The sequence below is a fragment of the Otolemur garnettii genome, unplaced genomic scaffold (genome assembly GCF_000181295.1).
Source record: "Otolemur garnettii isolate 467f Iridium unplaced genomic scaffold, OtoGar3 scaffold00019, whole genome shotgun sequence".
In the NCBI taxonomy this organism is placed as follows: Eukaryota; Metazoa; Chordata; class Mammalia; order Primates; family Galagidae; genus Otolemur; species Otolemur garnettii.
The window spans coordinates 18,333,498-18,359,857 of NW_003852414.1; the positions used below are offsets into that span (position 1 = coordinate 18,333,498).

At 46.8% G+C, this 26,360-nt stretch overlaps 1 protein-coding gene across 3 annotated transcripts in view; it reads left to right on the plus strand.

Moving 5' to 3' along the window:
• Positions 1–26,360, plus strand: part of FRMD4A (FERM domain containing 4A) — a 300,319-nt gene that overhangs the window by 10,167 nt on the left and 263,792 nt on the right. Inside the window, exon 1 of one of the 3 annotated variants that reach the window (XM_012803361.2) lies at positions 20,863–21,583. The exons of the other annotated variants lie outside the window; for them this stretch is intronic. Coding sequence (XP_012658815.1) covers positions 21,440–21,583 — 144 coding nt within the window. The 5' untranslated portion in view covers positions 20,863–21,439. Of the gene's footprint in view, positions 1–20,862; positions 21,584–26,360 lie in introns of those variants that run through there. 3 annotated transcript variants of the gene reach the window in all.

Below are 26,360 nucleotides of genomic sequence, written 5' to 3' on the forward strand. Positions count from 1 at the left end.
AATATACCTAATAAAGGAATTGCAGGGTCAAACGGCAGGTCTATTTTTAGTTCTCTAAGAGGGAGGAGATTATAGAGAAAGTCCAAGGGGGGATGATGGACTTTCAGATGCTACTGTCAGTCAGGTAGAAAAATGACTAAGAAATGACCTTGGTGTGGTCTGGCCCCATGCACCAGCATCACAGAGGCACTTCTAAGCACACAAGGCTGGGGTGGCTTCTGCAGATGTACAGAATCGGATTCCTGGGGCACAAAGCATAGACTAACATCTGAACAGCAGCCCCTTGATTCCAGAAACAGGCACCAAGTGGGCACATGAAAGAAGCCAGCATAGCAGGGTATGAAAAGAGAGACTCTCGGAACAATCTTTCCCTACCCTAAGTTCAGTTCTGCAGCACAGAGCGATGGGGATCCATGGTGAGGATAATAGTATGAAGGTTATAACAACCAAGGCCACGAGTGTGTCCTCCTCCCCACAGCACTATGGAAATACAGTGTGTCTACCTTAAACCACTGTGTCAGAAAAATGGAGCTGCAGTTGTCCCTCAGAGCACATCTAGTCCCTGCTTCCAGAATAAAGGCAAGAGGAAGGGCAGATTCCAGCACCTTCTGTTGGCCACCTGTGTGAACAGCCAAGTCTCCACCCTGAGTCGTACTTTAGTTCAGATCCAGCTGAAGGAAAACCTCTTTCATTTTGTTCTCTTTTGTCTCTCTGCCTCTTTTTTTTTTTTCAAATGGCTCCATGTCACCATGTGTCAGGCCTTTGTAACCCAGCTGAGCCCCAGGATATATTTAGAAAGTATAATTTAGGGCTGAGCCAGCCATCAAATGCCCCAAATGAATGAGTCCTAATTTGAACTCTAAAACTTGAGAGCTGAGATCTAGTCTGTAAAAGCAAATGGATTTGAACTGAATTGGAAGAAATCTTCGTCTAACTCCCCTGAGAGTTCTTATCGAAGAAAATCCTGCTCTCATCTGCCAATTAGGCTAAAAGAAGATTACAGCAGCTGATGCTCTGTGCGGTGCCCTCTGTGTGCAGCCTGCCCGTGAAAGGCTTTCTATTTGGGGTTTTCTTTCCCCCACTCCTGTAATTTTCCTTTAGGTAAGAAGGTACCTCTGGAAAATCAAGTTCAAATCAGTGAAAGGGACGTTTTAAAAGCAGACAAGTGATACCAATCCCTCCCAGGATTCTGCCCTGATGTTTGTGAATTAGCCTAGTTTGTTACCAAAGCCCAATATATGCACCCAATCTGAATATTCATGTTCCCCCTCCCAATTCCTACATTGAAATTGGACACTCCAAGTGATGGCATTAGGAAGCAGGGCGATTGGGAGGTGAGCTGTGCTCTTATACAATAAAGGAGGCACCAGAGAGCTGGCTAGCCCCTTCTATGATGTCAGAACACAGCAAAAAGGTCCTGTCTGCGAGTCAGATGGTCTTCCTTGACCTTTGACTTCCTAGTCTCCAGAACTATGAGCAATAACGTGCTCTAAAAGTAGACCAACCTTCCATTTGATCCCACCATCCCACACTAGGTATCTATCCAGAAGAAAAAAAGTCATTTTATCATAAAGACATATGCACTATAATGTTTATCGCAGCTCAGTATACAATTGCCAGGATATAGAAACAACACAAATGCCCATCAACCTGTGAATGGGTTAATAAACTGTGGTACATGTATATCAGGGAATACTATTCAGCCATAAAAAAGATGGAGACTTTTCATCTTTTTTAACCTGGATACAGCTAGAGAACATTCTACTTAGTAAAGTATTATAAGAATGGAAAAGCAAGTATCCAATGCACTCAGTACTAATATGAGACCAGTAGATGAACAAATCATGTTTACACAAGAGAAAAACAGAATTAAACTCAAGTGGAGGAAGTGGAGAGGGAGTGGGGAGAAGGAAAGAGGGAGGGTAGATTGGTATGCTCTCACCTAATGGGCACAGCATAAGAGTATGGTCTCACCTAATGGGCACAGTGTAAGGGGTGTGCTCTCACCTAATGGGCACAGCATAAGGAGTGTGGTCTCACCTAATGGGCACAGCATAAGGGGTGTGCTCTCACCTAATGGGCACAACATAAGTGTTTATGGCACACCTCCCAGGTCAGGGCACAACTACAACTTAGACTCTACCTAACAAATGCAAACAATGTAACCTAATCATCTGTCCCCTCATATTAATCTGAATTAAAAAAAAATACATTCTGCCGCTTGTAAGCCACCCAGTTTATGGGGTTTTGTTATAGTGACCTGAACAGTTTAAGATACAGTCATAGAAAGTAGAGGAAACGGAAGCCCCCTCACCCTGCTGGCCCCAGCTCTGGGTTCTCAGGCAACATACCTTTCAGTTTAGGGAGAGCAGCTACTTAAGGAAAAACACCCCCTGGGAACCCGGCAGGGCTCTTGTGGATTTGAAATCAACAACATAGAATGATAAACTCACAGCAACCTTGGGGAGGGGGGAAGCTGGCCTCCCTGAGGACTAATGCCCCTGGGTAGGAGCCTGGCTCCCTGGGGCCTTTGCCCTCCCCTAGACATTGCCTGTCAGGGGGCAGTAACGGGATTGAATGGCATCTGGTTCAGAGACCATTGGCAGATGCTATTAATTGTGCTTTATTTCTAGTAGATCTGGACACGTGCTATGTCCTCCTCTGAACAGTATTAGACCAACATGCCTGATAGCAAACAAAAATATCTTTGGGGCTCTCTGACTTCCTTTTTTCTTCTGTCAAATGGCCTTAAGGTGGCATGAGAGAAACATGCATAATGTGGCTTAGAAAAGGGCCTGTGCCGGCAGACAAAGCTCGATCCTTCCAACACCCACCAACTGGCTATTTTTAAGAATTTATTTCTATTATATGCAGTACCCATTGGACATAATCCTTTACTCCTAAGGCTGTGCCTCTGCGCTGCAGTCATCCCATAAGTAGGACCTCATACGGGCATTATGAACTCAAATGCATGGAGGGGCCAGGCGCGCAAAATAAATGCTGGACAATAGGAAAAGAGACCTATCATGAACTGGAAAACTTGTGCCCAGCAGAGGAGGCCAGCTACTCCTCAGCTTCACCTGGGGAAAGTAGGACTGCTGTTCCCAGATTTCAGTAGAACATCTTTGCATAATTTTCTTTTAAGGAAAAACGTGTGTGTGTGTGTGTTTGAGAGAGAGAGATGAAATATCTGAATTTTTAGATGGTGGCAAGTAATCTAACTTTCAAGGAAAATGCTTCATGCTGAAGGAGGCACGCGTACAAGCTGCATTTAGCCCATGAGACGCCAGTTATCAACATCTATGAGAAAATGAGCAGTGTCTCACCCCACATAACGCTATATTCTCTCTCCCTAACTTTGAATTTCATAAAAAGGACACATCTCTCTCTATAAAAGATGAATCTTGGAACAGATCCCCAGGCCTCCAGCTGCATCCTGGTCCTGGTGCTAAATCAGAATATTATTTCATTAAAAAAAAAAAAAAAACTCTTGACAGGTCAAATGCAAATTTAAAAATACATCCAAGTAAATTGAAATGGGAAGGTGGCAGCCTCTTTGCTGACAGCGTGGTTTTATCACCTAGCGGGAGAAATTAGAATTTCGGAAGCAGCAGAACCTGGGGGCTGATTACTGCCTGGTAGAGCAGCGTCTCATCAGCCGCATTCTTTGGATCTGGGCAGATGTTCAGTGGTGACAAAGTGAACCGTATCAGACAGTTTCACCCACTGTAACCATCGCCCCACCACCTAGGGGTCTGTTTGGCTAACTCACATTTGCAGCCCACCAGCGTGTGGTCCTACTCAAAACTGGAGATTACACAAAATACCAAACAAAGGTTCTTTTATGATCAAGGTGCTTGACTGGGAGCAGCTGAGCTGAAGCCTTTTCATTCTAAATCATCTCTTTCATGCTAGATGGAGTAGGATTCTGGGGTCCCAGCCAAGTCCTTGAGCAAGAACTTGGACGGATTCACAGTTCCTCTTCTGATTAAAACATTGGCTCTGCCCATAGGAGCTCTTGATCTTGCCATGATGTCCAAGTGGTGATGATTCAGCTGGTGTGCAAGTCGCACTTCTCAGATGTCTCTTCTAAATATCAGCTCTGACTTGTCACATCCACAGCAGAGATTTATCTCTTCAGTTTTAATCTCAGAGTATCCTCACTTCAGCCTCTCGCAGGATAAGACAGTTGTGAAATTACTAGCGTTCAGCACTTTGCCAGAAGCTTCCTGGGGGTATCAGACACCCAAGAGAAGCAGATCAATGGATATGTTGGCTGTTTATTACTTTAATCTCTTTACATTATATCCTTATTAAATTAAATAATCAAATATCAATATTCCTGAATTGTATTTTCTCAGCTCCCTGCTGAAATTACTTTATGGAATTAAGATTTCTTTCATCTTAATTGAGGGCTGTTGTTTCGCGCTCTTTCTGGGGGGATATGTAACAACCAATTCTGGGCCTGACCTGGGGCTGGCCAAGTGCCCCAAGACCGAGGCAGGACACAGAGGTGGGTGGGTGGCACTTACAGAAGGTAAAAGCTATTGTCAGCAAGCCTTCAAACAACCCCACAGGCAGGCAGTAGGGCCACAAGTCTGGAAATGTTAGATGCTAACACCAAGGAGCTGTTTAACATGTAAGGAGACGTTTCTTCTTATTAGAAATCAAGAATGAAACAAACAAATGCAAATCAGAGAAACCAGGAGAAAAGAAGCCGAATCAAAGCAGGGGTCAGAGGAAGAGTTTGTGGGAACCACATGAACCACTGGCATAGCTGCAGATGTGTCTGGGCACACCCTGGGCTGGGGGCCCAGAGGGGCGGGTAAGGCACCATCTTGTTCAGAAACCCAGCAGAAGATACCTTTGTGAAAACACTTCTGAAAATTTCTTCAAATGACCACTGAAGGTATTGTTGCCTATGTTATTCAGTGACCCTTATAAACTCCACCCTGTGAATTCCTTTGAGGAGATAGATAAGAAGTACATGATTCAGTGTGCTTACCATTTTTACCTTTGCTGCCAGGAAGCTCAAAGCTAAAGTTGGGGCCAAACCTCATCCTAGCTGCCTTTTCACTTTTATCTCTTACTTTTAACTCATTTTTTTCTTTTCATTTATTATTTGTTTGTTTTTGAAACAGAGACTCTCTCTGTCACCCTGGGTAGAGTGCAATGGCATCATCATGCACAGCAATCTCAAACTCCTGGCCTCAAGCGATCCTCCTGCCTCAGCCTCCCAAGTAGCTGGGACTACAGGTGCCCGCCACAATGCCTGGCTAGTTTTTCTGTTTTTAGTAGAGATGAGGTCTTGCTCTCACTCTTGCTCAGGGTGGTCTTGAACTCCTGAGCTCAGGTGATCCACCTTCCTTGGCCTCCCGGAGTGCTGGGATTACAGGTGTGAGCCACTGCACCCAGCCTTTTCTTTTTATACTATACTTTAATTTCCTAGTGTATCCTCAAGTTCCATGTAAATATTTATGTGGGTGTATTTTGCACCTCTGCCAAGCAGCATGGAATCCTATGACCTTCTCTTCCATCTGTCTGCGCTAGTTTCTGTCAGAGAAACCAACACAGTGGAAATAGGCAATTGAGAGTAAAAGAACAGAACAAGGTATGCAACTTTCCCTTCTCTTTGCAGAACTTACTGTCCCAGTAGGTGTATCAAAAATGCTTCAAGGTAAGCTGAGCCCTGGGAACATCCTGCTTGGAACAAGGCAGCTCTTTTTCCCAGAAGGGAATGAATTCATTCAGAATGTTAGGCCCTCACAGAGCAGAGCCGCCCCGTTCTGCCCATTGTGTGCACTTGGCATTGAAGGGGCATTCCTGGGAAGAGCAGAGAATACACTGTGGAGGGGGGTCCCTGGTGGGACATTCAGCAGGCCATTCATTCTCCTTCCCAATCTCCACACCTGACTCCCACCTTCAGCACAAGCTGCAGCCACGCCTGGGGGTGACTGTTCTGTAGCGTCCTAACTCCCAGGGATGAGGGCTGGAAAAGAGGCATTTTCTGACTCTTAGTGCCCACCAGGATGCTGGGAGCCTCCATTCTGTCCTTTTCACTCTCCACTTCTTTTTTCTTTGCCTTGCTAAATTTTGCTGTCAGCGTGCTCAGCTGAACTCTATCAGATGCACAAATAACAATAGCTTCCTGGGAAAGGCCGCTGCAGGCCATGGGCCGGCGCCAAGATGTGTAGGGACGCCAGGAGCCCCGTTTTGTAATAGGAAAACCTCAGCATTCAGACGGCAGTTTCGGGATGATGGTTCGATTCCATTAGGGATACTGGCTCAGAACGCAGCTCGGCACTTGGCCTCAGAGTCTCCTCCAGGGGGACTTTGGGGTCCTCCCGCTCCATACCGTGGCTTTCTTTTCTACTTGTTTAGTGTTTAAGAACCCTGATGACTGGATCCTAGTGTCAGATCACAGTGTCCATGGGAAGAAAAGTGGGAACAAGACCTGAGAGGCGGAGACTTCCTGGTGGGCCAGGCTGCCTTGGACAGGGACAGACAACAGATTCCCAAATGCCCCTTCTGGCACTTAGCAGTTTCTGAGGATTTCTGATCCTCAGATGTGACATGCCGAGTCCTGGGGGGCTAGACTGCATTGTGGGGCTACTGAGGCTCCCAGCAAGTGGCTAAGTGTCCAGGAAGCAGGGATCAGCCTGGCTCCCTCACAGCTAAGCATCAGGCCAAGATGCTCTGGGGAGGGACAGTCCCCCCAGAAGGCCCTGCTTCCCTCCTGGAGTGAGTTAACTGGGTCAGCGGGGGTCAGGGAGCAAGTACCGAGTTCCACATCTTCCTCCTCCTCCCTAGCACACCCCTGACATGTCCCCTGGGAAGGTGAGGAAGGAAGTCCACTCACCCTGCACACCAGCCGGACCAGGACCCCCAGGGGAGGGAGGAAGTCACCTCCCTGTGGCTTTTCAGGCTCCGATTCCTCTTCCCCTCCTCCCTGTCTACCCCACACTCCTCTCCAGACTGTTTGACCTCTCCGAGAAAAGGACCAGGAGCAAATTCAGCCAGAAAGGAAGCTCCCAAGACCCAGCAGAGCTTGCCTCACAGACAAGCAGGCCAATAGTTTAATGAGCTCTTCCTGCAGAGATCTCTCCTGTAAGCCCCAGGCCAGCCCCATGGCCTTGGCTCTTGCACCCACACCTACTTTGCAGAAGAGAATACGGGACAGAGGGGTTAAACGCTCTGTCCAGGGTTGCAGCTGGCAGTGCCAGGTCCAGGATTTGAACCCAGGCAGTCTGAATACAGAGAACTCTCCAAGGGGAATCTAACTGGGGTCTGAACTAGAATGAGCCCCTAAGACCCCAAAGGTGCTAAGGAAATGTCCTTTGGGGGGAACTCTGGTAGCATTGCCAGATTCAGCAAGTGAAAATACAGGGTGCCCGGTTAACGCTGAATTTCAATAAATAATTCTTTAATATTAAGTGTTTGTCTGAAACTCAGACAGAACCGGGGCGTCCTGAGTTATATCTGGCAACCGTAACTCCTGGGTCACTTCCCTTTCTCTGTCCCTCCATCCTGATCTCTTGTCCTTGTAAGTAAGCTGTCCCTGGGCTTCCTTCCCTTCCTCCTCCTCTGTCCATCTCTGGAACTTTTTGGCTTTACTTCTCCACTTATTCTTGCTTTAAAATAATTGATAACGATCATCTAATATTGCTTGAACACCTGTGATACGCCAGGGCTTGTTGTTCAGAGGCTCAAAGGCATTAGAGAGTCCTGCCACCTCCACGCAGGCAGAAACCACTATGCTGCTGAGATGGAGTGTGGGGGGGTGATGCCACCAAGGGGGCTGGAGAGACTTAGGAATGAAGTCTCAGCCCCCTCACCCAGCTCTGCTTCCCAGATAGTTGTTATGTCTCCACCGAAGATTTCCTTTGGGAAAATATTTCCATAATTGAAAAAATAATGTATTGAAAATCACTGCTCTGGGCTATGCTCCAAAGCAGAGCTTCCTGAACTTCAGTTGTACAGAGGAATCCCCTCGGGGGGGATCTTGTCAAGTGCAGCTTTAGTCTGTGTTTCTAAGGCGCTCCCCATTAGTTGCTGGAGCTGGAGTCCAGGGAAGGCGCTGTGGCTCCAGTGTCTGAAGGGCCCCTGCTGATCTATGTGCACAGAGATTATTTTTCTTTCTCATCATGGTTTCGGACATTTATGCATAGATGGATGGATCGATGGAAGGAAGGACGGACAAATGGGGAAATAGTTCACTTATCTACCTATCCATCCATCCGTATAAGGTCAGACATTAAGTTCCCCTTGGGAAGCAATGCACTGATGCCAACACCTAGCCCACCTTTCAAAGCACTTTTCCTAGGATGAGTTTGTAAACTTAATTGTCACAAGTCATACAATGAGAGCTTTGATGCCATTTCAGAAAAAAGTTCCAACGTTGCTTTGAAGGGTGAACTAGGCACTGGCATTGGTGCACATAGTTTCCCAAGGTCAGGGGGTACCTCAAAGGTGCCCATAGTGATAGTCAGCAATGAGGATTGTAACCTCATTGCATGACCCAATGGAAGACTTTGTGTGTTGTGTCTAACCTTAGAGAAGCTCTCCGCATGCATTAAAGGCAAATCATGGGTTCTAGATATTGAAGCAGTTCTTTTCACTGTCTCTCTCTGTTTTATATAAATATTAAATAAACAAGTCTGCCTTAGCCTACCGCCTGGTCAGATGTGTTGGGGGTTTTTGTTTTGTTTGGTTCATTTTCAATCAGTCCTATCTCAAATGAACTTGTGGTTGAGAGTTTCTTCTTTTTTAAAAAAAAAAAAGCGAAACTAAAATGTTTATTTTTCAGCCATAGATGAATGCTCCCGCCTTGGAGTGATTAACTTTTTTTTTTTCTCTTCCTTTACAGCTGTGACCTAGTTAATTGTAGGTGGGAAGAAACTCTGAAATCACTAGAGTTTCTGCTTTGCTTCGAAATCTTGCACTGTTAAATTGTAGGATGTCCTCTTTAATCACAGGAAGTCAGGTTCCGAGATCAGCCACATTTGTGTTCTCTGTGCGTTGAGATAAAGGAGAGTGAGTGTGTCCCCTGCGGTTTCCTTGTGGTCAGGGAAGAAAGAGGAGAGAGAAATGACTAACTGACCAGAGGATGAGTCACTCATTTCTAAAACTAGAGTCTAGATGCTCTTTGCTGGCTGCAGATTGTAGCCTCTGAATCTTACAGGCTCCTGTCCCCTCCACGGGGACAAAGGAGGGAGTGATTCAGGGCCCTGGTCTGGCTGCTCCATTCCTGACATTGGAGGACTGAGATATCACATTGTTCAGTATCCGTTTTAATTTATGAATTAATTTTTATTAAATGATAGCTGTGTACATTAATGCAGCCTGGGGTACCATGTGCTGGTTTTACATACAATTTGAAATATTTTCATCAAACTGGTTCACGTAGCCTTCGTGGCATTTTCTTAGTTATTGTGTTAAGACATTTATATTCTACATTTAGAAAGATTCACATGTACCCTTGTAAGATGCACCGTAGGTGTGGTCCCACCAATTACCCCCCCAGGTTGCTAATATTCAGGCTTATCAAATCTGTACATGGGCCCTTATGGGAAGAAAAAAATCTATTCCTTTAAAAAAAAAAAAAGATGTTCCTCCGTTACGTTTAACTGTTTACTCTGTTTTTATGGGAGGGGCAAGGAAATTTGGGGTGAAAGTTTCTTCTTTGTAACAGAGCATATTGATTTTATTTTCATTTTTAACTTCAGGTTAATATAAGGGCATAGATGATTAGGTTACATTGTTCACATTTGTTCGGAAAGTTCTGGATCATATTTGAGTCCTTCATCCAGGAGGTGTGCCGTACACCCCTACCTTGTTACCCATTAGGTGGGAGCTTACTGTCCCTTCCTCCCTTCCCCTCTCCCCCCTTTTTGAATTTAATTATGTTTTTCCTCTCCTGTGGGCCTGTTCAACTATTAGTTTCAAATTAGTATTGAGTACCTGAGATGCTTGCTTTTCTATTCTTGAGCTATTTACTAAAGAGAATGTTCTTCAACTCCATTCAGGTATAGGCAAAAGAGACCAAGTCTCCATCTTGGGTGAAAGGTTCTTAAGTATTGATTTTCCATTCTACATATGGGGAAAGGATCATTGATTGACCTCTCTCACGGGCTGGCAACTGTGCTGGGGCATCCATCCCAGCATACTTCAGAGGTAACATGGCAGATCTTTTGGAACTATTTCCAAAAATGAAGTTATAACTAGCAAATCCAGTGACTGAGATAGCTCACTTCCATTTCTCTCAATCCAAGATGTAAGGAGGGTGGTAGGCTCAGACTTGGAGCCCTTGAAGTGTGGTCTGAGCATCAGCCTCATTTGGGAACTTGTTAGAAATGCAAGCTCTCGACCCCACTATTCATAGATGCGCAGAGTCAGAAGCAGGGGTGAGGCCCAGAGATGTGTGTTACCTCGTCCTCCAGGAGATTCACATGCAGGCTGAGATGTGAGAACCACTGGCTACACTTTCAGGTAACAAGCTGAGTTAAAAGTTACAGGGATTTCAACATCCAGAGGGCTGTGGTAATGGTTCTTGTCCTTGGCTACACTTCAGAAACCCTGGGATATGGCTCAAAATTACCAATACCCAGCCCCACCCCCAGACCAACACTTAGGGGTGGGGCTCAGCTTCCCAGGTGACCATAATGGGCAGCCAGGGCTGACAAGCTGGGGCGACAGGAACAAAGGACCCTGGTGGGAGAGGTTGCTAACTCAGCTGTAATGTTGCTGCCTCAGAAGGGAGCGGGCAGCCCACTGTGCACAGCCCAAGCAAGCCCTCTGAACTTGGCCATTCTTGACCATGGGGCTGACCAAAGCCACTGGTGGCTTCAGTGTGATTGGTGGGGCCGGTGGGGGTAGGGAGGGGCTTGTTTGGAGCCATTTGTCCTGCCATCCCAGGCACAGATGTAAAAGCTGCCCACCTGCTCAGTCCCTAAATCAGCAGTGGTCAAGGCTGGCTGAGTTCCAGGGCATGGATCTGCGCTCGTAGATGGAGTCTGTCTGCTCCCCAAACCCAGTGTCCAGTGACTCAGGGTGTGCTGGGACCCTAGTGTACCCAGGTCACAGTAGTTTCTTCCCAAACCAGTTGGCTTGTGGGCTCAGCCTGGACCTGCTGGCACAGAGGCTGGCAGCTGCCAGGGCCACAGAGGGACGCCGTGCTTCACTCTTGATAATGCTTCTCTGCTCAAGGCCCTTCTTCACATGGGAAAGGATCCTATTCTCCCTCTGGTCCCAACCCTACCCTATACCTGGCTTTCCAGGTGCTTACGCCCATCCCAAAGCATTCCCTTTCCTGGAAGCCCACGTGGGTACGGGGTGACTTAAATGGGGCCGCAGCCTGAGTTTGCCTATACCCCCTGACCCCACCCCAGACCAGTGGGACATGCTCAGTGGGTCACGAGCAGCGTGGCCAGCTCTGAGTGTCCAGTAGGGAGGGAAATCGGAGGGCGAGCCAGGAGCTGTGGTGCCAAATGTGTGAGCTGGACATCAGAGCAGGATGCTAGGTCCAACTGGGAGTGAGAATCTGCGTCAGATGTAGAGAGGGTCAGGGGACCTGGGCCAACCTCCGTGTCACAGGAGCTCAGGATTCTCCCAGCCCACCCGAGCAGGGCTAAGCAGGCAGGGATGTTGGTGGCTCTGTGTCTGTTAGCAGAGTCCCCGCTTGCCTCGGGGGCGGGTGGACCCAGGGCTGTACAAGCCAGAAGCAGAGGGTGAGAAATGTAAGTATCCAACGGCCTGGGGGCTCCTTAAATAATCACACATAGAACCACCATGTGAGCCAGCAATTCTATTTCTGTGTACATCCCCCTAAAAATCAGAAGCAGGGACTTGATGAGCTATTTGTACCCCTGTATTCACGGCAGCCAAAAGGTGGAGACAGCCCAAGCGTCCATCCATGAATGAATGAACAGGGCTGGTACTTGCAGTGGAATGTTGTCCACCCTTAAAAAGGAAGCAAATCCCGCCACCTGCTATCATGCCTGGAGCACATGCTGAGTGAAATAAGCCAGTCACAGGCACGAAAATATTGTCTGATTCCACCCACGTGAGGCACATCATTAAACTCAGAGACAGAAAGTAGACTTGAGTTCCCAGCGGCTGTGGGAGAGGTGCGGGGATGGGGGTATTGCTGAAGGGAGCAGAGTTTTAGTTTTGCAAGGTGTAAAATTTCTGGAGGTAGATGGCTGTGAATGTACTTAATGCCACTGAACAGTACACTTAAAAATGGTTGAGATGGTAAATTTTATGTTATCCATATTTTACTCCAGTAAAATAAAATACTCCAATAATAAAATATATATAACAGTGTAGGGGACCAAGAGATGTGAGTGGGAATGGGGGAAAGGGCTTATCCACCTGGGCCCCAGGGGAGAACTTCAGGCTGGGTCTGGACTCTGAATACACACTTGATTTCTAGAAACCCCTCCCATGAGGGCCGTTCTGGTTTTAACTCTTTGAAATCCATCCTGTGCTTTGGGGAGGAGCTGGTGTGTCCCCAGGGAGAGCATTGCAGACCGTTTCACTGTGGTCAGACCCAGGCAGAAGACCTCAGGCCTGTGTGTCACTGATGGCCGATTACCCAGAAGCCGGTCCCAGCTGAGCGGCCGCTATTCCTGGTTTATTAAGAGTTGCGGGCAGAGGCTCCATTTGTAAGCATCTCCTGGCCTCGGAATCTGAAATCATCACCTTCGTTTCTGCATTAAGAGGGAAATAATCCCAATTCCTCCTTCTGTAGTAGACATCTAACTTTATCACCTAGACTCTTTTTTCTTTTTAAAATCATTCTATTTTTCACGAAGAATGAAACAACAAAGGCTGAGCTAGTTTTCCTTATAGATTTCCAGACGCTGCGTGGCCTGCGAGGGTGTAGTTACATTTTTTCCTCTCAGACCGTTAAAGGACAGTACATTTCTTTCTGGCTGTTATTTCCCGATCTCCCTGGTTCTCTAATTTCAGGGTTGCCTTGGCTCAGGGCAGGATGAACTTTGCTTTATTCCAAGTGAGGAAAAGGATCTCTTGCAAATTTCAAGGGCACATTGAGCCACGGGTTAAGGAAAACTTTTACTAATGTGGGCCACTTTGCCTCTTTCAGAAATAGGCAGGACAGGACGTAGAAGTAGTTCAAAGACAGGGAATTCTCCGCCGCCCATATGTGCGCAGCCTGGCCAGTGGGCCAGCCTCTCCTCCTCCTCCTCTCCAGAACATCCTTCTTCCACCTGCAGGTTGCTGGGCCCCTCCTGCGAGCCTGATCCCTGGCTCTGACCAGAAAGATAGAAAATCCCTTGGGACAGGCAGATGGAACAGGCTCCGACCTTCTTCTCACTCTGCTAAGTCTTATGACCACCCTGGCTGGCCTTTGTACACACCTTGGGTCTGTTTCAACCCAAGATAGTTCTTGGTTTTCCAAGCTCTGTTGACCAATCCTAACCCATCTCTACCCTCCTGGGTCAGCCTCGGATTCAGAGCACACCACGCGCTACCTACAGTCAGGCTAATGTAAACGGCTCCAGAGAACAGGACTCCAAATAAATATTTTTATCTCTAAGAGATCTTAATGAGAAAGCACAGCTTAAATTCTTCAGCAGTCGTCTAGGCAACTAACTAAATTAATAAGCTTTTCCTAAAAATAGGCCTGATTTTGTAGAGACCAAAGGATTCACTTTTTGGCTCACTTTGGGTTTATAACACCAATGTCTGATTCACCGACCCATCCAGTCCCCATTCACCAGCCCAGCACAGATAATTCATGGTGGCTTTTTGTCTGGTGTTTTTTGTTTTGGGTTTTTCTGGCATTGCTTGTTTGGGTGGCATTTCCTGGGAAGACTGTTGTTAACATATTAAACAATCTGTATTTTAAATTTTAACCTCCACACAGTGCCTGAGATTTCTCTAGCAAGTATAGAGAATATAGAAGAGAAAACACTAGATATCTCTGCCCCAGCCATGTTGTCACATAGCATCCTCCTGACACCAGGTGCTGCTAAGGACTCGCTGGAGTTCGGACTTCTGGATTCAGTGATACGCTGCTGGCCAAGCTCTGGGGAGGGGACAGCTCCCTGGTCAGAGATAGCTTCCCAGATGTATTCTCCGAAAGCTCAGGCATCTCTTACATCTGTGCTTTTCTTGTCCCCTTGAGGAAAGCATTCTAAGAAGGCAAGAGAAAAACATAGCCTAGAAAATGCCTTCTCAAAGTCACCAGTTAACCAAAATTCCATCTGACCTACAGTAGCACTGCCACCCCTCTCCCAGGCATCAAGCACGGTCCTGGCCAGAGTGAGCGGGTGACGTTTTCACTCCCATGTAAGACAAGGGACATCAGGCTGTGTCTCCTGCTCTCTGAGAAGCCAGCCCGAGAAGAGCAAAGGGCTCCTGTCCGGGAGTTGACGCCACGCCAAAGCCAATGTTAGGTAGGCACGTGGTCACCCAAAAGCAACAGAAGAAGCCACAACTTGTGTTTTTCCAGAAAATACACATTTTCATTCATTCAATAGTCACTGCACTCCTATTATAAATAAGATGGTAATTTTAAAAAGATTGCTGAATTAGAGGAGCATTTCTTTACTAGAAATGAACAGCATGTTAGGAAATGAAACCCTTATAACATCTTGTTATAAACAACATCATACCCCCCATCAGAAGTTCAAAGGAATTTACGCTTTAGGTAAAAACTAAGTGTCATCCCTATTGACTCTCATAAAGTCGAGTTGCCGTCCTTGCCTGAAAGGAACGTGAATTTTCTCCTCCCTGAGCTCTCCTCAAACCTCTTCCCAGCTTCTAGACACACATCTCCTAACCTCTTCCTAGTTCCTGTTTGGAGAGAAAGAGTTAATTTTCTCCTAAACAGTTCTCCGGTGACCATTGACTCAGCTCATTCTTCCTCTGCCAAAAGTCAGTGGCTCTAGGTAAACCTGCCCCTCTCTCTGGAGACCCGTTTTGCAAGCAAGCAGGTCCTCTGATTTTGTGACCAGGACACCCCACTTTCTAACTTCACCCCCCGGCAGTCTCCAGACCAGGGCCCTACAGATTGTGTGTAACCCCTGAACAAAACAAGGTAGATATTTCTTCCCCTTCGGGTATGATCACGTAAACACACGCCTGCAAAACATATATTCCAAAATCATCCTCGGCCACTGAGTTCCATGGAAACCAAACAACAAGAGAATAAGAAAGAGCGGCTGAGGCATTTAATTTCCGACCCAGGGCCTGGGCTGATTGAGTTCAGGCTGCTCTGGTTTTATTTCTGTGGGGGCCTGGCGTGCATGTGGGCGCTTACTCTCCTAATGGGTAATTGATAGATGACATCACTTTCATGGCCGTAAGATCACTGTGGAATGGTTTGTAGAGCGTGGGGGGAATATTTCTAAACATAGCTCTTGGCCTCTCTTGTACTTTCCCAGGGACCCAAAATATTTTTATGTCCACAGTGAAGCATTTAAAAAAAAAAAAAATGATTCTCCTATCCCCAAAACGAACGTAGTAAGTTCCCGGGCATTTATATAAATGGGTCTTCTGGGTTCTCAGGTTGGGAAATGATGAGGCAGCGATGACTCTTGGTCAGGGCTGGGATATTTTCCAGACCCAAATAGGGGATTAAATGTGTCGTGAGCAGTCCTGAAATGCCTCTGGATTTCAAAAGGAAAAAAAAAACAAACCTCTTTAGGTTTAGGTTTTGTACATTGCCGGCTCATTTAACCAGACCAGGGCTGTTTCCAAATATCCTTTTTCCAGAGAGCTGGAACTGGGGTTAGGAGGTGACAGATGAATAGTAACTTCCAACAGTGTTTGGAATTTTTTGCCCTAGATGGTGGGTACAAGAGTGTTGGGAACAGAAGGGGGTGACAAGGAGGGGCAGTTGAGACAGAGAGGAAATGCTGGGCCCTTCCCACACTCCAGCCTCAGTTTCCCCTTACCCTTGTGCTGCGGCGTGCTGGGGCTAAATCAGAGGTAGAAGTCTCTAAAGCAACCCTCTCTCCACGCTACCCTACCCAAAGGCCATAACATAGATTCCAACTAGGACAGCAGGAACCCGACCCTTCACGCTCACTAGGATGGGGTGGCCTTGACCAAAACAACATGCCCAATGTATGGGGAAATTAGACCTTCATACCCTACTGGGAACATACCATGGTGCTGCTTTGGAAACAGCCTGGCAGCTCCTCAAGAGGTTCAACACATGAAGTTGGACAATTAAGTTCATGTACTCATCCTAGAAAAAGCACTACATGCCTCACTGCTGAATGTCACTATGGTCACCTTTGAGGGACTCCCCTGGGCTGTTTGGTGACCCTTGTGATATTCAGCAGTGAGGTACATGGCACCTTTTCTAGGATGAGTTTGTGAACTTTGCCGTCCATCTTCATAGAGTTTCCATCCGACCCAGCAGTTCCCCTCTTCAGTGTTACCTATATCCCAGAGACACGACAAATATACATACACAAAAAATGTATTTGCCAATGTTCAAAGAAGCTTTATTCATAATAGCCGAGAAGTAAGAACAACCTGTGTCCATCAACAAAGCACGGTCTGTCCACATGATAAAATATTATTCAGCAAAGAAAAGGAAAAAAATATATACGGACATAAGCCATGACATGGATGAACCTTAACTTTATTCTAAGTGACTAAAACCAGACACAGAGGCCACATGAATGTGAAATGTCCCAAGTAGGCAGATTAGAGACAGAAAGGAGGTTTGGGGTTACCAGTGGCTGGAGTAGGAGGTGAGGAGGCACCGGGAGTGATGGTGACAGCTAATGGACAGGGACTTTCTGTTGGGGGGGATGAAAAGATCCTATAATTGGATTGTGGCGATGGTTGCCCTATCTAAGGAATAGACCACAAAACAATTGTACACGTTAAATGGCTGAAGTGGGTGGCATGTAAATCACACCTCAGTGAGGTTTTTATTAAGAGCATTGACAGTCATAGGCCACCTTCACTTAAAGAACAAAGCTTCAAACTCTGACCCCACCAGGATTTTCGATTACACGTGGAGATTTCCCAGGAAGAGCGTTCAGTGGATGGAAAGAAAGGAATGTGCAATGAATTTAAACCTCAGTTTGAGGCCTGTGCTGGAAGGCAGAAGAGGAATACGGAATTAAAACACAGATTAGTAGCCACGAGTGAAAAAGTCCTTACATGGCGCAAATGGGAAGGTGGTCTGTTAACAGTACACGAAACCCCTGCTTTCCTCAAAATCTGAACGCATGGTTGATGGGCATGTCTCAGCACACCCGGCCTTTCCCCCTCACTCTGGTGGATTTATTTTTTATTTATTCTTCTATCACAGCTCGGCATCCAGCGATCTTTGTTCCTTCCAAGAGAGTAGCTTTTACATGAAGGTCTTCTTTCGAGTTGTTTGCTGTTGGGCCGCAGGTGGACTGGGCTTTGGTAGCAGAGAGCAGGCTCTTTATCTTCAGATCCTATCAGTAAAAGATAACCAGAAGCAATCTTTGTACAGACACTATTTGATTTTTGCCTGTAGGTGTCTTTAAGTTCTCCAGCCACTCTTAGGACGACATGATCTCAAAGAGATGACAGCAGATAGTCATGGAATAATTAGATGGGGTTACAGTAGACCGCACTTCTGAGTATATTTCTTTGCTTGTTTGGTTTTTTGAGACAGAGTCTCACTTTGTCACTCTTGGTAGAGTGCTGTGGCGTCATAGCTCACGGCAACCTCAAACTCTCGGAGTTAAGTGATTCTCTTGCTTTAGCCTCCCAAGTAGCGGGGACTGTAGGCGCCCTCCCCAACACCCAGCTATTTTTGTTGTTGTAGTTGTAGTTGTCATTGTTGTTTGCAGGCCCAGGCTGGATTCGAACCCGCCCCCTCTGGTGTATGTGGCTGGTGCCCTCACCACTGAGCTACAGGCGCCAAGCTGAGTATATTTCTTTTATACCTCTCTGCATGTGTGCTGTTCCCCGTGTATTTACATATTTGCACGTTTTGTTCATAATTCAGCTGCACATTACTTTCAACTTAGTTTTTCCAAGTCTTTTTCAAGGTAGTAAGGATGTCTTAAGACGTTCCCAGAGTCAGGCAAAGGCATCTATTGCTTTACCAAAAACGATTTCTCTGTCTATCCAAAGCAGTGGATAAGGGCCTGGGGACAGAAGCACTGAAGTAGGGGAGATGGTACCAGCTGCATGGGGGCTGGAGCATAGGCCGGTATCCGTGTTGTCCCAAATGCCAGGCAAGGTTTTGCCCTGTCCTCTGTGGTAACCCCTGGCTCCAGCACCACTTGCCTCCCTCCCACGTCAGCCTCTGAGTCAGGTCTCCAGCCTCTGAGTCAGGTCTCCAGCCTCTGTGCCCTTCCCAAACATGGAGACCTTTCTACTTTGGATGTGTCCCCAGGGCCTGCCCAACAGCCAGGCCAACCTGGTCAACCTACTCATGCTTTGACTCCCTTTGCCTCAAGTATTAGCAGCCGACAAAGCCTGGCAAAAGGAGGACAGGAGTGATCAGCCTGGCTGCGTCTTCCTATTGCCTCAAACGCATTCCTCGCCATAGCGTCACTGTGTCCTGATCCGTTACTTTTTAAGCTTAGTGGTCAACTATCTACGCAGTGAACTGCCTAGAAAACTCCTATTTTCTATTATTTTCAAAGAAAGAGGAAAGAAAGGGATTAAAAGGGGGTGGACAAACCCAGGTCACTCGTTTGCCGGGGGAGCCCTGGTGTCCTGCTCCAGTATTCGTGTGGAGGGGCAGGCCACCATGCCCCTGTGTGTGGGGACACTTCCTCTGAGAGGTGAAGGTGTACATGCACGTAGTCACATACACAGAGTAGACATACACACAGGCAGACACAGGGACACAGAATAGAGACACAGACAGACAAATAGACACCATACACATAGAAACACACACCACATACAGACTCAAGAGACACACACGTAGACATAAAAAATGACATTTAGAGACTTAGACACACACATATACCAGACATACTCAGACACACCGACACACACTCATCCAGGACACACACAACTGCATTGATGTGCTCTGAGGTTTCTAAATCTCTTTCAAAAGCAAAGCCATGGTGGTCGGTGGCAGCTGTGCCATCTGCGTGCCCAGCCTCTCAAAGGCCATCTGGGCAGCTGCCCTGTGAAGCTGTGAACTAGCAGAATCAGAGCAGCAACTGAGATGATGGGGCTGGGGAGGTCAGACAGCATCCTCTAGCCTTGCCAGGCTCAGCCAGTCCTCACCAGTCCCTGCCACCTGAGTTTCCACGTCACCAGGCTCAGACTCAGAACAAGCCTCCATGTAGGATGACGCTTATCCCCCCAAGTGGGAAAGATTTCAGCACAGTGTGCAAAGGTCCTGCTCGATATTCAGGTGTGTTTTTCCAAAGCTTGTTACAGTACCTTTATCCTTAAAAGATCCCAGACCATAAGCTAAATGCATATTTTAGTTTTTTTAATTTTTAAAATCACTTTATTTAATCACAATAAAACAATGTCTTTAGAACCATCCCTATGTATTCCATAATTGCATGCTTTGAAGAAGAGCCTGATTCACAGCCAAAATCCCCAGAGGCTGGAGAGCATTCGTTCAGGGCACACATGCAGCAGATAAGTATGATAGATCTTGCAATTGTTTTTTCTTGAAAATACCGAGGCAGTTAGCTAATGTTCATGGAGCCACCATTTTCTGCCTATGATTTGCTTTCCAATTTACTCTGCTTCTTTTTCTCTCTCCCTCTTCCTTCCTTCTTTCCCTCCTTCCCTTTTTTCTTCTATCCCTTCTTCCCTCCCTCCCTCCTTCCTCTGGCTCTGAGGTAGGTAGTATTTCCATCTGGCCAGAAAAATAAATCAGAGGCGTTATTTAATTGTCTAAGATCACACAGGAAGTGATACAGCCAAATTCAAATTCAGGTTCTGTCTGACTCCAGAACACTCCAGTAGATGATACCTTACTACTTTTCTAAGGCTGTTAAAAGGTTAGAGTTGAAGAACAGATAATAAATAAATAGAATGTGCAAAAAATGAACGTGCCTCAGTAACTACGTGGTCATTCAGGCCCATGCAACCAAAATGATAATAAGATTATAGGCCGGGCGCAGTGGCTCGCGCCTGTGGTCCTAGCACTCTGGGAGGCCGAGGCAGGTGGATTGCTGGAGCTCAGGAGTTTGAGACCAGCCTGAGCAAGAGTGAGGCCCCGTATCTATTAAAAATAGAAAAACTAGCCAGGCATTGTGTCGGGCACCTGTAATACCAGCTACCTGTGGGAATGAGGCAAGAGAATCACTGGAGCCTGAGAGTTTGTGGTTGCTGTAAGCTATGACACCACAGCACTCTACCTGTGGGCAATGGAGTAAAAGTCTGTCTCAAAAAAAAAAAAAAAATTTTTTTTTTAAAAAGATTAAATGTACCCTTTGTCTGAAGTGTACAGTAGTGAGGTTCTAGTTTGGGAAGCTCATCTTTTGACTGTCTGTCTGTCATCTACCTATCTGTTATCTGTCTCTGTGTATGAAAATATAATCTATTGAATTAGGATACAGATGCATTTTTGAAATATGGTTAAAAATAATCAGTAATCGTGACGTAGCTGAAATCTCAAACAGTTACAGCAGATCTAACTGAATGTCCGTCTTTGGGTCCTGTTCTGCCTGTGGCTTGTCCAACTTACAATAAAATAGTAAGAGCTTTTGTAGGAAATTATTCACCCCTGGGAAAACTGGGATAGGTTGACGTTTCCTCCAAAATCCTGAATGTTAAATCTGTCAGATAAGAGTTTGGGGGGTTGTGTTTTGTTTTGTTCTGAACAGCCGTTTTAATCCTAACCTAAATTTGGGATGTCTCCAAAGAAAACGCCTAGCTCTCTGCAAAGTGCCCACAGAAATAGCAATGTCTCCAGTGCTGGTACAAAATCGGACTCGCCATGTGGAAACTCTAGGGTTCTCCAAGTTTTAAAGAGTTAAGGAAATACATGGAATGTCTTGGGAATGTTGGCGGTGGAGGCTGCCGCTCGGTCCTCTCGGCTTTCTCACCCTGGAGGGGATCCCGGCACTGGGACAACTCAGGGTGTCTCTGGGTTTGTTCTCCTGCCTGAATTCTGTCCCGACCTGCCCCGAGGGCCACCTCAGCCCACACGACAGTCCACCGAGAGTTGGAGATGTGCTGTTATCTTCACAGTGAAGTTTATTTTTACCTCGTCCTTGGGGAGTCCCCAGAGACCTGGAGAAAATACTTGGATACAGGAGCCTTTTACTGATCCTCGAGGGAAAAGTCGCTGAAGATTAGCCAGGGTGGTGGCGAGGGTAGGTAAGGCGGGCAGAGCCAGAGGAAACAGAGTTATTTTGACTGCATTTTTTTCCTGGCCTGATTAAATCTTACTGACATTAGAACTTTGTGTCGCTAAAAGGACACAGCCCTGGGTGCGGGGCCTGAGACCAGAGGGGCGCTGGCGGGGCCTGGAGCTGGCATGGCCACCGGGCTGCTTGGCTTTGAGGATCTGCCATGGAGCTGGGACCCGTCTTGCTGGTCACTGAGGGCCTGCCGAGGAGGGGACCTTCGGGTCCCACAGCTGATGCTGAAACCATGGTGCATCTCCCGGGCCGTCTATGAGGTGGGACTGGAAACTCCTCTTATATTTCTTTGCAGTGTGGGAAAACAGGGCCAATGGTGGGGAAAGGGACATGAATATTCTCATATGCATTCAGAAGTCTGCCGTGTGTTCCATTCAGCAGAGAGCAGTCAGCATGCTTGGGGCACCCCGCTCTAGATGCCAGGCACTGAGGAAAGCACGCTGTAGATACACCCTAATTCTGTGTTCAAGCCACCCTGGCAAGGCGTGTGCATGCCACCGTTTTGAGATGAGGTTATTGAAACTCAGGTGCTCCAAGTCACCCAGCAAGTAAATGGCAGAGCTTTATGAGTTAAACCAAAGTTTTTCAGGCTAGAAAGACAAAGGATGCTCTTTGTCCAAGTTCACGGTCCTCTCACCAGGGCTGATGTCTCAAAGTGTGTGTAGGTGTGTGTGTGTTGGGGGTGTGAGAGGCAGGTAAGGAGAGTTGGGGGGACAGCCCCCAGCAAACGTACTGAGTCTCCTTTCCATCCTCGCTTTCCTCTCCCTCGCACAGGACCTCTGAGTTCAGACACACACACCACTACCCAAGTCTGAGAGAAACAGGGCAGCTTTTCTGCAGGAGAGCAGCGGTGCTATGGCGGGGGGTGCAGAGCACTTCACAAAGGGAGACGAGAGCCTCTGTCCCTGTGTCCAGCAGCCCAGATTGGCGGCATCAGCCCTGTCCCTTCTGGTCACAGAGACTGCAGCTCTGACAGCCCCACCCCAGCCCTGCCCAGAGCCAGGCTGACGGGGCAGTGGGGCAGGAGGCCAAGTAGCAAGTGGGGAGAACTTACTTCCCTGGCTCTGGAAGGGAGAGGCCCTCGTTTTGCCTCAGCTGACTGTTTTTTGTAACCTAATTTATTTCATTAAGTCAACTTGAGTGGCTTTGGCCCTCTCTCTGCGAGCTGGCTCACCATGCCATTTGGAATCAACTGGCCTTTGTATTTTTGGTCATGATTTGGTGACGTATAATCCCTTAATGAAACACAGTGGCTCAACACCTCTGGACCCTGCAGCCACCCGTTCTGCATCCCTCCTCCCGGAAGGTCTGGACTCAGATGGAAGGACAGCCCCTTGCAGTGGCGACCTGCCCGGGAGTGTAGTCGGTTTCTCAGACAGGCACAGCCCTTGGGGTCTCTGTCTGCTCTCCATCTGCCTTCACAAGGCTTCTAGAGAGGAGGTTTTTCCAGAATGTTTGTGCTTGAAGGGCCCCAAAACTTTAGTGCCTAAAGTTTCACTATGCACAGAAGTGTGTCTGTCATACATCATATAGAAAAGAAACTTGAGAGGAATCCTCCCGAATTTGACAATCAGCCACCAAAATTATACAGCTTTCCCATGACCAGTTGTGAATATGAAAGAATTCTGGGGCGGTGGGGGGGAAGTTTCCCAGCTGGGGATTCAAGCAGTGATGTGGTTGGTCTGTGCATGTGAAGCTTTACTGAAACTTTGGTTTAAAGTCAAATGTCCCCCAGCTTGGTATTTGGGGCTAATTACTCAGTCGAGATAATTCTGCCTCCCCAGCAATTAGGAACAAGTCTTGGGGCCCTGGCTTCTTGCCTCTATTTTCTTTTCATCCCCCTTTTGGTTTTTTTCTCACATCTCATCAAGCTATAGGAAAGCTGGGCTTGTAAATCAAGTTAGCAGAATGGGCTAGTCTCAGGTCAGGGGTGGTGGTTGTTGCTCTTTTCTGGATTTCTTTAACATTGCAAGGATACTTCAGAGAACATTGATTAGCCACAAGGCCTGGAAAAAAATGTACTTCTACCCAACCACAACTCAGTTCAATTCTGCAGACCCCAAGTGCAGAGCCACAGCATGCCTGGCCTGGTGGGGACAATCAAAGGCTAATCCCTCCTCAGGCCTGTCCACAGTTAGGCACTGGTCCAGCCAAGCCAGTCAGCCCATGGGAGCAGAAATACCTCTAATCCTTGCAGCCCACAGGTAATTCCCTCAGGTGCGTCTGAAAATAGTCACTGAAAGTCAGGATAGCAAGTCCGAGCTGGTTCACCAACCTGGGAGGCTTCATTAACCATCGGGCCCATTAGCAGCCTGCAGAGCCAGCCAGGGGGGCTGGAGGGAGGTGGGGATACCAAAAGCAGAAAACAGCTGCACTGGCCCAGGGTGGTCTGAACGGGCTCCAGACGAGACTTAGCAGCTCGTGGGGAGCATTTACCTGCGCCCAGCCCTCATTTCTCCTGGCAAGCAGGGCTGGCCTAAAGGTACCCCTAATAACATCCTGGCTCATCTCCAACTGCTCGTGGCCTTCTGGGGAAGAGTCAAGATCACATATAACTGCGTTTCAACAAATAGAAGCTATGAGAAAAGTGCCGAGAGGAGGTAACTTGGCTCAAGGAACCCTCCCAAAAAGAATCCTTTCATCTCTCCTGGCCTTTGCTTGCTTTCTTATAAAGTGGAGGTAATAGCATCATAACATTGTTGGGATTAAATAAGGGAAATGTGTGAAGGTGTGTTGCAAGTACTGAAGAATATACAGACGTGAACTGTTGTTTAATATGCTATATTCTTACTATTCCGTCATCTTGGGAAAAATCTCAGGGGGCCTTTTTTTATTAGTGATAGGGTGATCGATGGCCTTGGTTTAGTTGCTCGGTGGAAGCAATGCTTTTGTGTTTTGCAATTTTTCCACTGGCTAAGGGGATGGCTGTCCATCTCTGGATGAATTCATCTGGAGATCTCTGAAAAACTCCCACCATGCCCAGGCCTCAAGTCCCAGAGATTCGGATGTAATTGATCCTGGGCTTGAGTGTTGGGGTGTTCTCAAACTTTTATCACTGATCCTAGTATGCAGACCAGCTAGAGCTGCCGGCTGAAGGGTCTCATTCAACTCTCAGGCACTATGTAGATCAGGCATCCTCAAACTACGGCCCGCGGGCCGCATGCAGCCCTCCTAGGACATTTATCCGGCCTGCCGGATACCTGTCCTGCTTAGCAGTTGACTCGTCCCAGGGCCCACAATCCAGCCCTCCAACGGTCTGAGGGTCAGTGAACTGGCCCCCTGTTTAAAAACTTTGAGGACCCCTGATGTACATACTTACAAAAGCCCAAATAGGTAGCATCAGGATCAATGCAGGGCCACTTAAAAATACATGTATGTCTACGGTAGGGCCTGCATAGCTGACCCCCTCCCTGCACTGATCACCTCCATCAGTGGACCTAATTTTCATAGATTGAACATGTGCGTATCAGAGCAGGAGGCCTTGTTCCTTATGTTGACCCCCTCTGTCTGTTGAAGTTTGTTATAGTCCCTTGGGTGGTCAACTCGCAAAGGTTCTACTGTGTGTGGGTGTATATGTATATACACAAAGGGTGACAAAATGTGTACACATTTCAAGAAAGGAAAAAACTGCATTAACTTTGTAATGTTCAAGTCACCTTTGATTTCTGCAATTACATGAGGTGCTCAACGTGACTTGTATTCACCTTTTGTTAGCAGTGTATATTGAGTATTAGAATTTCAATACAGTTGTTCTCTTTTCTTAAAAAAAAAAATATATATATATAGGTGGTCACCGTGTATGTATATGTGTGTGTGTGTGTGTATACTTACAGTGTCATAAGCCACTCCATAGACTTAACAAATACAAATTTCCGATCTGGCAATCTGTATTCTTTTTTTTTTTTTTTTGAGACGGGGTATCACTTTGTCACCACAGTAGAGTGCTGTGGCATCACAGCTCACAGAAACCACAACCTCTTGGGCTCAAGCTATCCTCTTCTCTCAGCTTCCTGAGTAGCTGAGACTACAGGCACCTATCACAACACCTGGCTATTTTTAAAGATGGGTCTCACTCTTGCTCAGGCTGATCTTGAACTCCTGAGCTCGGGCAATCCAGTGTAAGGATTGCCCAAGCTCAGGCAATCCAGTGGTGTAAGCCACTGCACCTGGCCTGCAATGTGTATTCTTAAAACATGATTCTTGACATTGGCAGGAAGCAGTCATAGAGAACAAAAGTGTTATGTAGCACCTAACAAATTGCCTGGCAGTGACCTGAAAAGATGATCCTGGGTTTAACTCAGATCACTCACAGGAAGCCCATTGCTTGGCACGTATGGAGCACCCAGGAACATGTTAGTGACTTTTCTTATCACAGAATGGACATGTTCACTTAGACCAGGAAGGTCTATTTGTTACTCAGCCTTAGAAGTGCGCTTTACTCCAAGCAAGTCTCAGCTCAGCTCCCACCCTGGAGGGAGAACTTCCTTCCCCCCAGATTTCCATCTTGTTCCCCAAACCATAGCTGTGCCTGAGCCACCGCTCTGTGGGCAGCCCCAGTCTCTTCTCAACATGAACTTTCATTCATCTAAAGTGTCTCTTTATCACGTTTTCTCCCTAACAAGGGTTAATGGTAGGGCCTGAAACTCCACCATTGGGACTGGGAGTGCTTTCAATGAAAAATAATTTAAAATTACACAAACTTAGATATGAAGGGAAAATCACAAGTTACACATGTAAGAAAGCTGGTAAATAGTGGAAGGATCACAGAATCTAGAAAAATAACACAAGTTTGATAATTAACCGCCTGCTCCATCCCTAGTATCCTTTTTATCCTACGTATTTTGGGGAAAGATAAGCCTGTCTTTTCTCTAGCATGTCAGATCAAAATTTGTCCCTGCATTACTGAGGTTTCTTTCAGATTTACAACTTACCCCTGGAAATATTGTTCAGGTTTTTAGAATTATGGTAGAATTTGGGAAGACTTCTCTCCAGTTTTTGCTGTTGTTGATTTGTTTGGTTTTTTTTTTTTTTTTTTTT